Genomic DNA, 15,847 nt, shown 5'->3' with positions numbered 1-15,847 from the left:
GATTATAAATAAAATGATAAATACATTTTAAAAAATCATTATAAATACCTTGAGCTTGTCCTCTTAAAAAAAAAATAAAAGAAATAAAAGAGGCATTAAAAATAAAATCAAGGTTAAGGCACAAGCCATTTAAAGTCGGCATGTGGGCTACTATGGAGTGTTACAGAATAATGAAGAGAAAGGACACAGAGGAGAAATGAAAAGAGGTGTGTAATATATTAAGTCATGCCCAAAGGGTTATGCGTACCATGTACTAATAAATGCACCAGGAGGATAAAAGGATGAACAAGGCAGTTTCAAAAGTAATCAAGCCAAAGAAAAGCAAATGTAGGATGGGAGGATGAAATGCTAGTGTGAAGTTGTATATGGATTTAAGTGGAGCGAGGATAATTTTGGATGATCTGTCCCTGTCCCAAAAGAATGGAAAACAACAGGACTGAATTAAGAAGTCTTGGGAAACAGCTAGGAAAAGGAGAGGTAGGGAAGTAAAATGAAATGTCAAAAGTGGGTGAGAGATGTTTTATAGATCAGATTAGGAGAAGGGGAGAGGAAGACATGAGACAGTGAAAAGTCTGAGGCATGGCAACAATCCATTACTGCATGTATATGGACTGAACAGTGAGGTGGATAGTCATTTGGTCTTGTTTCACATCATTTATAAACAGAGGAGGTTTCAGAAAAGTGACTGTTTCTCTACAGCTCTGTGAGCCATAGAAGGACCAGCCCCATGAGATGTACTGAGGTCCTGCTGTCACATAGACCCGATGCAGCTTAGCAAACTGTCAGCCCTCAAGGATCCTAACAGGAGGGAACAAGGCAAACAGGAGGACCACAACCCTGGACTTCAGGACAGCAGGCTTTGGCCCGATTAGGGTCTTGGCTGGAATAATCCCATGGAAGGCAATTCTAGATAGAATATGGGTCCAGGAGAGCTGGTTGCTTTTCAAGGGTTACCTCCTCCAATCTTAAGAATGATCCATCCCTGTGTACAGGAAATCCAAAAGTGGCACAAGGCCCACATGGTGAACAAAGTGGTTCCCGTTAAATTCAAACATTAAAAAAAGTGTGCACAGGATGTGGAAGCAGGGACAGTTGACCAGGAGGAATATAGAGACCCTGTCTGAGCATGCAGTGACAGGTTTAGGAAAGGCAAACCCCAGCTCAAACGAAGTATGTCAATGGATGTGAAGAGCAGTAAGAAAGGCAAGCACATCAGTATCAAAAAGACGACTGTGGAAAATGTGAATTGCCTGCTGAATGGGGCAGAGGACCTGGTGACAAAGGACTAGGAAAGGCCAAAGTATTCAATGTCATCTTTGCCTCGGGTTTTACTGCTAAGATTTGCCCTCAGGAATCACAGCCCCTGAGACCAGTGTGGTAGTTCGGAGTAACGAAAATTTACCATCTGTAAAGGAGGAACAAGTTTGAGAATATTTAAACAAGCTGAACACATAGAAGTCCAGTGGATCTGATGGGATGGACCCAAAAGTGCTGAGTGAGCTAGCTGATGTCATTGTAAGACCACTCATATCTATCTTCAAAAGGTCATGGTGATTGGAGGGGGTTCCTGAGGACTGGAATAAAACAAATATCACTCCTTTTGTAGAATCATGGAGTTCTTTATGTTGGAAAAGACCTTTAAGATCTTCATGTCCAACTATTAACCTACCACTGCCAAGTTTACAACTAAACTATGACCCTAAGTGCCACACCTACATGCCTTTTAAATACCTCCAAGGATTTAAATACGTCAGCCACTTCCCTGGGCAGTCTGTTCCAAAGCTTGACACAGTGAATATATTTTTCCTAATAGACAATCTAGACTTCCCCTGGTGCATTTCCTCTTGTCCTAACACTTGTTATTTGGGAAGAAAGACTGACATCTACCTTGCTGCAACATCCTTTCACGTAGTTGTAGTGAGCAAAAAGGTCTCCTCTCAGCTTCTTTTTCTCCAGACTAAACAATGCAAGTTCCCTCAGCTGCTCCTCATAAGACTTGTTCTCTAGACCCTTCACTAGGTTCATTGCCTTTCTTTGGACACGCTCCAGTACCTCAATGTCTTTCTTGTAGTGAGAGGCCCAAAACTGAACACAGTAATCAAGGTGCAGGCTCAGCAGTGCCAAGTACAGAAGGGCAATCACTTCCCTGTCCCTGCTGGCCACACTATTTCTGACACAAAACAGGATGCTATTGGCTTTCTTGGCCACCTGGGCATACTGCTGGCTCACATTCAGCCAGCTGTTGACCAACAGTCCCAGGTTCTTTTCTGTGGGGCAGCTTTCCAGTCACTCCAAGCCTGTAGCCTGTTCTTCAGGAAAGAGAAGGAGTATCCAGGGAACTACAGACTCGTCAGCCTCACCTTGATCCCTGGGAAGGTTATAAAGCAAATTCTTCTGGAAAATATTTCCAAACATATTAAGGACAAGGTGACTGGCAGTAGTCATTATGGATTTACAAGGGGCCAGTTGTGCCTGACCAACCTCTCTTTCCTCTGACAAGCTCTCTGAAGGAGCTGCCACGCAAACATGCAGAGGTCCAGGTCCCAGGCTGCAGAGAGTGTCTGAGCCTGTCAATCCTGCTGGAGGGCAGCAGTGACAGCACCTGTGTGCGCTGTGATCAGCTGGATGACCTGCTCAGCCTGGTGGCAGAACTTAAAGAAGAGGTTGAAAAATTAAGAAGTATTAGGGAGTGCAAAAGGGAAATTGATTGGTGGAGTAGCACCTTAGCACCCCTGAAGCAAAAGGTGTAAATAGAGGCTCCAGAAGAGCCAGGCGATCTGTCACCCTCTGACTATCAGGTAGGAGGGGACCTAAGAGATGGGGGACACTAGAAACAGGTCCCTGCTCAGGGAGGCAGGAAAATCCTCTCCCAACAACCCTCACCCTCCATGGAGTCCCTTATAGATATGGGGCTCTGGAACTTTTGAATGAAGTAGAGAAGGATGAACAAAATTAGTCAAACAAGGAGCAAGATCAAGGTCCACCAAGGCCGGGTTGCTCTAGACCAGGTATTAAAACGAATTCTAAAAAGAACCCCAGAAGGGTCATTGTAGTGGATGACTCCATTCTGAGAGGTGTTGAAGGCCCAGTATGTAGACTGGACCTGCTTCACAGGGAAGTCTGCTGCCTCCCTGGGGCCCGGGTAAAGGACCTCATGGCAAAACTCCCCGCTCTAGTGAGACCCAAGGACTACTACCCTCTCCTGTTTTTTCAGGTAGGTAGCAAAAATATTACCAAGAGAAGTCCTAAATCAATGAAGAGAGATTGCAGGGCTTTGGGGAAACTGGTTAATGGGCATGGGGTACAAGTAGCGTTCTCCTCCAGAGTCCTTCGGTTGTGAGGATGGATGAAGAAGATTACAGGAGAAGACAACAGTGAACTTGTGGCTTCAAGACTGGTGTTATTGTCAGGGCTTTGGATTTTTTCAGTCATGGGTTAGCATACAGGATGTCAGACCTTTTGGCATCAGATGGGATGCACCTCTCCCAGAGGGGGAAAAGGATCTTGGGGCAGGAGTTAGCTGGGCTCACTGAGAGAACTTTAAACTAGGAGACAAAAGGGGACAAAACTGGAACTTCTAGATATAAGCCCCAGGGTAGATTACCAGAGTTTGTGGGCTGTTGTGCCAGCAATGACTCTCACCCTGCTATCCCAGTGGAGGCAAGGGATGGAGACGTGCAGCACAACAAAGATGCCAGGGATATTGATGGATCAGTAACCGTGGTAACACCTGTGAAAGGTCAGGCCCAATTTAGGACCTCTAAATGCGAAAAGGTGCTGGGACATCAGCTCACCTGAAGTGCATGTATACCAATGCACACAGCACAGGTAACAAACAGGAGGAGCTTGAAGCCATGATGCAGCAGGAAAATTATGATGTAGTGGCTATTACAGAAACATGGTGGGATGTCTCCCATGACTGGAGTGTGCCAGTTGATGGGTACAGGCTTTTTAGGAGGGATAGATAAGGAAGTAGAGGTGGTGGGGTGGCGCTGTATGTTGGGACTATTATGATTCCTTCGAACACAAGTATAGTGAAGACAGGGTGGAGTGTCTTCACGTTAGAATGAGGTGGGAGGCCAACAGGGCAGATGTTATACTAGGAGTCTACTATAGGCCACCCACCCAGGACAGAGAGGTGGATGAAATATTCTATAGATACTGAGGAGAAATCTCATGGTCACTTGCCCTTGTTCTTGTGGGAGACTTTAACTTCCCAGACATCTGCTGGAAATACAACACAGCAGAGCAGGATCAGTCCCAAAGATTCCTGGAATGTGTTGGACATAACTTCCTTATGCAGCTGGTGAGTAAACCAACCAGAGAAGGTGCCCTGCTGGATCTCCTGTTTGTGAACAGAGAAGGACTGGTGGATGATGTGGTGGTTGGAGGCCGACTAGGGAACAGCGATCATGAAATAATAGAGTTCTCTATTCTGGAGAAGGGGCAGTAGAACTGACATCCTGAACTTCCAAAGAGCTGACTTTGTCTTGTTTAGGTACCTGCTTGACAGAATCCCTTGGGAGACTGTCCTGGAGGGTATAGGGGTACAAGAATACTCTTGGATGGATACTCTTTAAGAAGGAAGTGTTGATGGCTCAGGAACAGGCGGTCCCCAGGTGCTGTAAAAGAAGCCTGCGGCAAAGAAGGTCACCCTCGCTGAACAGGGAGTTTTGGCGGCAACTCAGGGAGAAAATGAGAGTTTACGGCCTTTGGAAGAAGGCGCTAGCCACTCACAATGATTACAAAGATGCTGTGAGGCTACACAGGGCAGAAATCAGGAGGTCTAAAGTCCAGCTAGAAAATAATCAGGCTTCAGCAATCAAGGACAACAAGAAATGTTTCTATAAGTATGTCAGTAGTAAAAGAAACACCAGGGAGAGCCTTTATCCCCTCCTAGACGCAAGAGGAAACATGGCAACAAGTGACAAGGAAAAGGCTGAGGTGCTTAACACCTTCTTTGCCTCAGTCTTTAATAGCAAGACCAGTTGTACTGAGGGAATCCAGCTTCCTCAGCCAGAAGACAGAGACTGGGAGAGTGACCCCCCCCACAATCCAGGAGGGGATAGTCAGTGACCTACTGCATCACACAGACACACACAAGTCTATGGGACCGATGGGATACACCTGAGGGTGCTGAAGGAGCTGGCTGGGGTGCTCGCCAGTCCACTTTCCATCATTTACCAGCAGTCCTGGCTGACTGGGGAGGTCCTGACTGATTGGAAATTGGCCAGTGTGACACCCATATATAAGAAGGGTCGGAAGGATGATCCAGGAAACTACAGGCCTGTTCAGCTTGACTTTGGTGCCTGGGAAGCTGATGGAGCAGCTCATCCTAAACACCATCATGCAACACATGAGGGACAACCAGATGCTCAGGCCCAGTCAGCATGGGTTTAAGAAAGGCAAGTCCTGCTTGACAAACCTGATCTCCTTCTATGACAGGACGACCTGCTTATTGGATGAGGGAAAGGCTGTGGATGTTGTTTACTTGACTTCAGTAAGGCCTTTGACACCGTTTCCCACAGCATTCTCCTGGTGAAACTGGCTGCTCATGGCTTGGATGGGCACATGCTTTGCTGGGTAAAAATCTGGCTGGATGGCCGGGCCCAAAGAGTTGTGGTGAATGGAGTTAAATCTGGTTGGCAGCCGGTCACGAGTGGTGTCCCCCAGGGCTCGGTTTTGGGACCACTCCTGTTTAATATCTTTATTGATGATCTAGACGAGGGGATCGAGTGCACCCTCAGTCAGTTTGCAGATGACACCAGGTTGGGTGGGAGTGTTGATCTGCTCGAGGGTAGGGAGGCTCTGCAGAGAGACCTGGACAGGCTGGAGCCATGGGCTGAGCCCAACTGGAGGAGTTTCCGTAAGGCCAAATGCCGGGGGCTGCCCTTGGGACACAACAACCCCCAGCAGCGCTACAGGCTTGGGGAGGAGTGGCTGGAGAGCTGCCAGTCAGAGAGGGACCGGGGGTGGGAGGGGTGGGGTGTTGATTGACAGCCAGATGAACAGGAGGCAGCAGTGTGCCCAGAGGGCCAAGAAGGCCAATGGCATCCTGGCTCGTGTCAGCACTAGCCAGCCAGGACAGGGAAGTCATCTTACCCCTGTACTCGGCACTGGTGAGGCCGCACCTCGATTCCTGTGTTCAGTTTTGGGCCCCTCGCTACAAAAAGGACATTGAATGACTTGAGTGTGTCCAGAGAAGGGCAACGGAGCTGGTGAAGGGTCTGGAGCACAGGTCGTATGGAGAGCGGCTGAGGGAACTGGGGTGTTTAGTCTGGAGAAGAGGAGGCTGAGGGGAGACCTCATCGCCCTCTACAGCTCCCTGAAAGGAGGGTGCAGAGAGCTGGGGATGAGTCTCTTTAACCAAGTAGTAAGTGATAGGACAAGAGGGAATGGGCTCAAGTTATGCCAGGGAAGGTTTCGACTGGGTATTAGGAAGCATTTCTTTCCAGAAGGGATTGTTACGCGTTGGAATGGGCTGCCCAGGGAGGTGGTGGAACCCCCATTCCTGGAGGTGTTCAAGAGTCAGGTCGACATAGGGTTTAGGGATATGGTGTAGTTGAGAACTGTCATTGTTATGTTAATGGTTGGACTGGATGATCTACAAGGTCTTTTCCAAACTTGGTGATTCTGTGATTCTTTGATGAAATGAATGTCTGACTGGACAAGGAGAGACCAGTGCATGGGGGTTGGTTTCTCTTTGACTTTAGCACGATCTCCCAGAACATCCTCATAGACAAGCCACTGAAGTATAGACTATATAAGTGGACAGTAAAGTATATTGAAAACTGGCTGAACTGCTGGGTTGTGATCAATGGTATGAACACCAGATGGAGCCTAGTCACTAGCTGTGTACCCCAGGGGTCAATACAGAGTCTAATACTGTTTAACATCTTCATTAATGACCTGGATGACGAGACCTACTACACCCTCAGCAAGTTTGCCAATACAGAAAACTGGAAGGAATGGCTGATACACCAAAGGCTGTCCAGAAAGAGAGGCTAAGGAAGCTGGGACTGTTCATCCTGCAGACGAGAAGGCTCAATAGGATCTTATCCATGTGTATAAATGCCTGATTAGGGAGTTGAGGGGAAGAAGACAGAACTAGACTCATCTCAGCGGTTCCCAGTGGTAGGACAGGAAACAGTGGGCACAAATTGAAACACAGTAAATTCTATCTGAACATCAGGAAACACTTTTTTTCTGTGAGAATGGTTGAGCACTGGCAGAAGTTTCCCAGAGATGTTGTGGAGTGTCCATCCTTGGAGGTATTCAGAACCCAGCTGGATACAGCTCTGAGCAACCTGCTCTAGCTGACCCTCCTTTGAGCAGGAGGGTACAATGACTTCCAGGGGTCCCCTTCCAGTCTCAACGATTCTGTGATGCTGTGTTACAAGCTTCAGATGTAAATTAACGTAACTGTTTTCCTTAGATTCCCTCTTGGTAACAGATTATAGAAATCACATAAAACAGTTTACACTAACAGGTTCAGTCATTTCTTCCACCACATAATAGGGATTATTACAGTTTTAATAATATAAAAACTTCCAGAGATCAAGTTATGAGACATGCTGAAGAGCAGCTATGTTGATGAGTTGAAGATACGGACACAAATCAGGTATGTTAACACTGAATAGGACAAGTATCTATTGAATATAGGAATACAGAGGTCACATTCACTCTTTCATTCTGTGAAGGAGATGCTTAAAGCCCAATAACCCACTCATAATTTCTATGGAACAGAGCATATAATCAATATATGCTACACTTCTCCTGTCAGACAGGACACAGAAAGAGTTTGAGGAGCAAGTTAAAAGAATGTCTTCTCCAAAAGAATACACAGACTCCATTTCTTGTTCCTAGGGAGTTTGCTTTTTATAAATCTGGCGAGAGCATTGCAGTAACTTGTATGATACTTTGACTTGTTTCTTTTTCAGCTGAACAGAATTTACTTTGGAAAATATCTATTTGTGATAATGACTGCATGTACACAATGTAAAACCAGCTTACAAATACATGGGAACTGGCAGAAGCAGAACAAGAAGTGGGTTTTTCCATAGATATTGAGGTATCCCTTTGAGCTTGGCTCCAGACTGATGGGAGTGCTCATCCTACCCCTTTCCATTTTTAGAAATGGCCTGGCCCTAAGGAACATAAACCCATTCCAGCTTTCCTCCAGTGCACTTAAATGTGTGCTGTATCGTAACATTAGTAGTGGGATCCCCTAGGGTCTGTCTCTTTATGTGACAAGTGCTTCATATTAGTCAGCCTACTAACAATCCATTCATTTTGTTTAACATAAATTAGGGGTGTTCTTTAATGCACAGAGAATTAAATAAACCGCAGGCCTTACTGTCATGTTTTTCACTACTTACACAGTTGACACATTAAAAGCATTTGCCAGGAGAACTCACCAGACAGAGTCTTTTGTAATTTTGGTGTCCACTTTCCCTTCGTGATCCAGAAAGAAGTCCAACTGTAAATTGGCGTTGTTATCATGGGCAGAAGAATAGTTAGTAACAAGTCTTGCAGGTATCCCCAAGCACCTCAGAACTGTAGCAAAGAGAGAAGTGTGATGAGAAGGACAAATATGAAGACTGTGCTCATGGATGACAGGATGAGAGGAGAGAAAATATTATTACGTAGAATAAAATGGGAAAACTCAGTCAAATCAACTCAAATATTTCCTCCTATCTGTCTTTATATACAATATATTAAATATTTTATTTGCTCCCAAAATTCTGAACATTCAAGATATGTAAAGGTACAATGGTTTTACCTTAAGCAGCTGATTACCAATAGTTTTAGAACAGTCTTGCATAGAGAACACACTGTAGCTTTTCAGGGCAAATCTGGGTGCAATGGGTCAACTCCATGACCAAATGTGGTATAAAGAAAAATAAGTTTGAGCTTGCAAGAAATGCAAAATATATTAGGCCTCCTAGTATTAGTAACCCAACAGAATCATGAGACTGTGCTAAAAAGAAAATTAATAGAAAGTACTTTCGGTTGTTTCAGAGTTTTCCTCTCTGACATCTGCCATCAGAAGGGATTTGGAGAATACAAAGAATAAAGCAGAAAATTATTGATAACAAGGGGGAAAAGCTGCATTATTTGCAAGTGAAATGTCAGAGTTAGAGAATCTGAACAAAATGCATTACATAATTTGTATTGATTGCTAAGTAATAGTATTTTGGAGCCAGTAGCCCCTTCCCGTAAAGGATTTTAAAAGGAAGATTTTTAAAAAAAAAAAAAAAAAAAAAAAAAAAAAAAAAAAAAAGCCCCTATCCCTAAATCTCAAACCATCACAATGTAGCACTGATGACTCTTCCTCCCATTTGACAAGTGGTAAATTTAGGAAACTTTGAAACGTTATGGCTATGTCTGAAGTGCAGTAGTGTGTCATTAGGCTTTTGTGTTTGTGGTGCACCCTAGCTGATAAATACGCATGGAGCACGGCCCCAAGGGGGGAGTGGGACTGCAGGGTGACACATCATTTCAGCTTCTCCAGATGAAATATTTTGTCTCTCAGGCAAAAAAGTTCCTGTTTTCCATTTAGGAGCCAACATGGTTCTGCATAAAACAGAGGGATTTTTTTGAAAGGGAAAGCATTTTTATTGAAAACCCTACTTAAAAATAGTTTCAATGGCGCAATGTTGAACAGCCCTTGCTGTTACTGCTGGCTTTTGTATATTCATTAGTGTCACTACTGTGATTCCCAATAAAGTGTAACACTGCACATTCATTTCAAGTTCCTGGATGACAAATTACCTGGATGCATCCAATACCATATGTACCTATTGATTAAACTTAATTCAAGTGCCCTCCCAGGCTTCCAGCACATGAGCCATCAGGGCTCATTGAAAATAATTTGTCTGACAATTTCAAGATTAATGACCATTTTTCAGAATGTTTTAGCATTTTTAATGGATGACTATCCAGAGTTTACAATATAGTAACCTTGGAAAGCTGGACTGCTCACAATGATAAAACCTTGGCACCTAAGACACATAAACAGCTCAAAACCACCCTTTTAGTTGCACATGACTGTTCAGATTTTTGCCATCTTCTCTTTGCAGTGGTCAGCAGATGGATGTGTCAGTGGCTACCTATCAGATAGACCACTGGACAACATTTTCATCCCATGATGTTCAAAAAAACTTTAGACTTCGGCAATCCTTGAAGTTGTACAAAGTGCCAGGTCTCTGACCTGATTAATTTAGTCAGCAAACCAAGTCTAGTTTTGCCCCAGATAAATACGCCTCTCCATTTAACACAGCAGGCTCTGGGCCTCTGCTGCATCGCCCCAGTTTCACAGTGGCCTGCAGGCAAAATACTGCATAGTGGTGATTCAGGGCCAGTGAAGAGGGGAGGTGGGAGAACTGGTGTGTGTGTCTGTCTGTGATGTAGGGAAATCCATATGAGTTAACGGGCAGAGCAGTTAGAGTGGCCTGTGGAAGCCACTGTGAGGAATTGCATCCATAGGAAACATTTACAAGAGCCTTTTCAAACCCATTGCATTGTGCAGAGGCTGAGAATTATCAAGTACAGATGATGTGGCCTCAAGCAATGAAGGAAGTAGACATCTCTCAGGTTTTTTGGATGTGGGTGATTGCTCATTATCCCACTACAGGAGGAATAAAATGAACCTTTTCACGTGTTGAAGGACAGAGCACCTGCCAGCACCTCCCCAAATCAAAACAGGAACCTCTCCAGATATATGAAAGAGAAGCAGAGAAACCTGAAACCCTGTCATAGCTATGAGAAGCATGTGCCAGAAGGCGGCTAGCTGGTCAGAAAACAGCTGTATTTCCAAGGTCCTTAGCATTTTGAACAGCTTTTGAACTACCTCAGGTAACCAAAATGAAATCCAATTATCCAGACTGGAGGAAAATTATGTACAAAGTGAAATATACACATATATAACAAGCAAAAAGAAAGTGAAAATGCAGATATGTTAAAGGGCTGCCTTAGGTGAAGAACCAGTCTGGTAACTTGCCATTAATTATTCAACTTCCATGTTTGTTACAGAAGATGGGTGATTAATAGCCTTCATTTCTGATATAAGTATAATGTAAAGAGAAGTATAATGTGATTCCTTGAGACAGCAACAAGTGACAGTATTGAGACAGATGGAAAAAGGAAAAGTTTCACAGAAAATTTTCCTGTAATTTCCTTTTCACATCTTAAATAGAAGGGCTAAAGCTTAGACCTTCAGCTGTGACTTAGAAGTACTTGATGCAAAGTAAGCTCCAAGCCTGCAGAAATACTCATTGTGTCCCCCTGGTCCTAAGCTGATCTGGTTCTCGCCCCCCCCCCCCTGTAAGTGCTTCTAAGGAAGGTCATCTGGGATTAAGAAAGACACTTACTTTTAGTTTCTGTTCAACAACTTCTATTGCCCAGTGCTATAAACATAGGAGCTGCTTGACTGGCTCTACACTGTCACTTGACATCAGCATTACTTCCAATGTCTGGTCCCCGTTATCTGTATAATGCACATTTTTTTTAACTCCCAGGGTCTTTCTTGACTGCTAATATGCTGCAGGGCATTCCAATGTATTAGCAGATTATATTGTTAGAAAGCGCTAGACAGTAAAAAAATAGGACCAATACAACGCTGCTTTCCCTACTGGGTTTTACAACCTGCAACACCCCATTTGCTGCAACATTGTGTTTAGACTTAACTTTGTACTGCTAGACAATTTTAAAACCAGACCAGAATTTTCCTCACTGCTCTGGCTCACAAACTCCATAGAAAATGTTAACAGTGCTCAGTAGACAGGTGCTGGGATGGTGCATGTCAATTTTGCTAGGAACTATCCTCAGTAGGTGAGATTTGGCCTTTCTGGAGCAGAAACACCATCATGGTAACCACCATGGGTAAGAGTTTCATGTTGCAGGTCTAGATAATAAGCCCTCTGCTCATCTATGATTTCCTAACAGAAACGTAGACTGTGCCAAAAGACTAGCTTTATCTCTCCCAAACTTACCCTCACTGAATATATTTTACTGAACCAATAAATAGTTAACAGATTTGTGTGGAAGAGCAGCTGAAGGAGATGCCAAAGGTTTATATAAAGACCATCTATTTTAGCCATGTAATTTTAAGTATCTCTACTGTTTATTCCTTAACATCACAGAACCAGGAAGTATTTTAGTTAGCTTAACCTAAAAGCTCTCTCTGTTATGCAAGAATCATATAGCAGAGTGGAGCTTTTCTCACTGATACCTACATGTGTTGAAGACACCAGCAAAGACCCAGCACTGGCCATATCGCACAGGTTGCTTAGAACTGTAATACTCCAAGAGAATGTCCACGCTTCCTGTCCAGGCTGAAGGTGCAACACCGTAAGTGTATGCATTGTCCCAGGATCCAGCAATCACACCATTATCATCCCTGGAGTTGATCTAAAGACAAAGGAAACGAGCATTAGGGATGTCAGAGGCTGAATAATAAAGACAAGGATAGGATGGGAGAGACTGAATATAGCCAAGTTTAGGCTAGAAGACAGAAATATTCAGTTAGGAAGGTAGGAAATGAATAGAGCAATCTTGGTAAGGGACATGAATTCTCCATCACTGAACAATTTTGATTGAAGACCAAACACTTAAAAATAAAGGTGAAATTAAATCACCACACTGAATACCCATGTTGTCAGTTTAGTAAGTTTTTTTAATGTTAAACATGCTTACTGCTATGTATGCTTAATAAACACGATCAGTTATACACTGATAAGCAAGCCTTGACAATATTAAGGATTCTTTCCTAACACTGCCTGTTTCTGTGTTTTTATCAGACGAGAGATTTTAATAAAATCGCTCCTGATTTACAGTGGATTGAGAGGAGAACCAGCCCACTGTTATTTTTAGAGCACAAACTAATTTCTTCAGTCCAGCACACATGAAAACAAGGAGGAATTTGCTGTGTAAGTTTTTCCTGGTAAGATTACACAAAGCGAGGAGCTTTGCTGACTAATGGCTATACTGATCGGCATTAACGAGCCATATATCTCCTAGCTGGAATTTGAACCAAACCAGTTGAGGCTGTGCAAAAAGCTCATTCGCTCTGTACCTTTTAATTATGCTAATGTGGAACAGCTACATGCCAGCCAAATAAATCACAATTCTCATTTAAAAGCTTTTGGCTGGATTAACTACTGTTTTATAATTAGAAAATCGACTTTCTGTGAACCCTAGGACTGAATAAAGATAAGTATTCAGAGTCATAACCAAAGGGTTAAGGGGTTGTGCCCATCTCACTGTTGTGGGACACATGCCAAGAAAAGAGGCACTTCAAGGACAGGGCAGCATGCTGATCTTCAGGCTCCCCTCTGGTTGTAAAGAGAGGAAGAAGGGAGCGACTCTACCTGTTCTGCAACATCAGGAAGCCTCAGAATGATCCCAGCATGGGGGCATCTCCTTAGACAAGCTCAGCTCTACCACATTTCATATTGAGCAAGAAGTGGGGTAAGGAACACAAGTGGGACTTCAACACCTCTTGGCCACTTCTTACTGAGGTCCAGATTTCAGATGGCCAAAACTCCCATCCAACTACAGCCTAATCCTGCAGATTAGACCTAAAGTCCACTGACTCCTGGAGTTCCAATGGTGAACTTCTCCACCTCCCTAAAAGGACTGAGTGGCTCAAAACCTGAGTAATATCCAAGACCTCTTTGGGTTCATAAACTTACTATTTTGCCCTTAGGGCTTCCATGGTCCCTACAAGAGGGACCCTTTATGTCTATTACAGAATCACAGAATCATCTAGGTTGGAAAAGACCTTGTAGATCATCCAGTCCAACCATTAACATAACACTGACAGTTCCAAACTACACCACATCCCTCAGCACTATGTCGACCTGACTCAAACACCTCCAGGGATGGGAACTCCACCACCTCCCTGGGCAGCCCTTTCCATGCCTAACAACCCCTTCTGAAAAGAAATGCTTCCTAATATCCAGTCTAAACCTTCCCTGGTGCAACTTGAGACCATTACCTCTTGTCCTATCGCTTGTTACTTGGTTAAAGAGACTCATCCCGAGCTCTCTGCAACCTCCTTTCAGGTGGCTGTAGAGGGCGATGAGGTCTCCCCTCAGCCTCCTCTTCTCCAGACTAAACACCCCCAGTTCCCTCAGCCGCTCTCCGTACGACCTGTGCTCCAGACCCTGCACCAGCTCCGTTGCCCTTCTCTGGACACGCTCGAGTCATTCAATGTCCTTTTTGTAGTGAGGGGCCCAAAACTGAACACAGGAATCGAGGGGCGGCCTCACCAGTGCCGAGTACAGGGGTCAGATCCCTTCCCTGTCCCTGCTGGCCATGCTATTGCTGACACAAGCCAGGATGCCATTGGCCTTCTTGGCCACCTGAGCAAAATGCTGGCTTATTAGCCCAGAGATGAGGGATCCACATCCAATTCTTACTTATATCTGAAGGTCTGAAGCCATATTTCTAATGTCTGGGGTGAAAGAACTAATCAAAAGGTTAAAAGAGAAAGAGAAGTGGGGGTGTTCTCAATACTTCTTGTTGAAGCTATTCTATTGAATGGGATGCTATGCAAGATTCAGCATGTGGAGATCCCATTTCAATGTCATCTAAGACAAAGAGCTCACTCTCTTAAAGCCTGGGCAAATGCTGTAATGAATGAGTTAAACTATCATCCATCTCCATCAGCCATGTTTTGTGGACAGTTTATTTTAGTAGTTGACTTGGGAGAACAACTGATGACACTACCTTGATGATTAGAGTATTATTGTGGGAAGCAAAAGGCATCATTTCAGACCTCGGTAAGGCAGAGCAGATGACTTGGACTCTGCCTTCCACATTCTGGATAAGACTGCCATCTTGAATATTAGGGATGGGGCTGCTCTTGCACCCACAGCATGACTCCTGGTGTCTAGCAGCTGGAAAGAATGGACATGTGGAAAGTCTCCTCCTTACTCTTCGATTTTAGTTGTGTTAGGTACTTCTATTCTGAGTGCAGTAAATTTTGTGGACCCCATGTTTAAGAGAGCAGCTTTCACAGTGTTTTCTTCCGGGGCCAAGGTAGCACATATAAGTGTTCTCAGCTTGACTAGGCTATTTGGGGTTTAAAAATCAGACACAGTAATGCTTACCATTGCAGTGTCTTAAGACCCACTTGATGTGAGTGTTGGAGTCCACATAAAGTCTCTCCATCCCAAATTCCACCGATCATGCCACCTTACTGTCCATGGCAGAAATATCTTTCTCAAATATCTCAGCTACTGTTAAGTGAGAACAGTGTCACAAGAAATGCTATCATGCCTGGACTGCAATGTCTAAAAGTGGTTTTGCTACCAGTGAGATACCATTCTCATGAAAAGGCAATGAGCCAACTTAAGTATTTCACCTTTAGTGGAGTGAAATAAAATGCCAGACCCCAGAGGTCAGAATGGACAATTGATCTGGCACCTGTTGGAGTGAGCACAACAGGGCATGAGGGCCAGTTAAATCAGCCTGGCTTTGATTTATGAGTCACTTCTGACACATGAGGCATCCATTACATACCACTGCAGAGGCAACACGGCAGATTTTGATGGGGTTTCCACGCCCAGACAGCTCCAGTTCTGCCTTGTCCATCAGGAACAGGCAAGCATCCAGAATGTTTTCTTCAAACTAGATAATAGAAAATAAAAAGAGAAACAGGGAAAAATTAGTCACTTTTTATTCTAGAAAGCAAAGGCAAAGTTATTTTTCATTGTTGTTACAATAGCTGATCAGCTTCAAAATTAGCTGGTCAAGTCAAAGTTCTTTGTTTAAAAATACACATTTTCTTCTAGAATGATTGCCCATGTATGGGAAAAAAAAAAAAAAAAAAAAAAAAAAA

The 15,847-nt window shown here is 44.0% G+C and overlaps 1 protein-coding gene across 3 annotated transcripts in view; it reads right to left on the bottom strand.

Annotated features, from left to right (window-relative positions):
• The window catches only part of F13A1 (coagulation factor XIII A chain), a 66,079-nt gene that overhangs the window by 16,967 nt on the left and 33,265 nt on the right, over window positions 1-15,847 (bottom strand). For all 3 annotated transcript variants that reach the window (XM_026843643.1, XM_026843644.1, XM_026843641.1), the window contains 3 exons: window positions 15,529-15,636; window positions 12,237-12,411; window positions 8,418-8,556 (listed from right to left, as the gene is read on the bottom strand). In XM_026843643.1, the coding sequence (XP_026699444.1) occupies window positions 8,418-8,556; window positions 12,237-12,411; window positions 15,529-15,636 (422 nt within the window). The remainder of the gene's footprint in view (window positions 1-8,417; window positions 8,557-12,236; window positions 12,412-15,528; window positions 15,637-15,847) is intronic.

Source organism: Athene cunicularia (genome assembly GCF_003259725.1).
Source record: "Athene cunicularia isolate RWA chromosome 2 unlocalized genomic scaffold, athCun1 chr2_part1, whole genome shotgun sequence".
NCBI lineage: Eukaryota > Metazoa > Chordata > Aves > Strigiformes > Strigidae > Athene > Athene cunicularia.
Note: the sequence above shows the minus strand (reverse complement) of the source record. Positions and strands in the feature narration are given on the sequence as shown.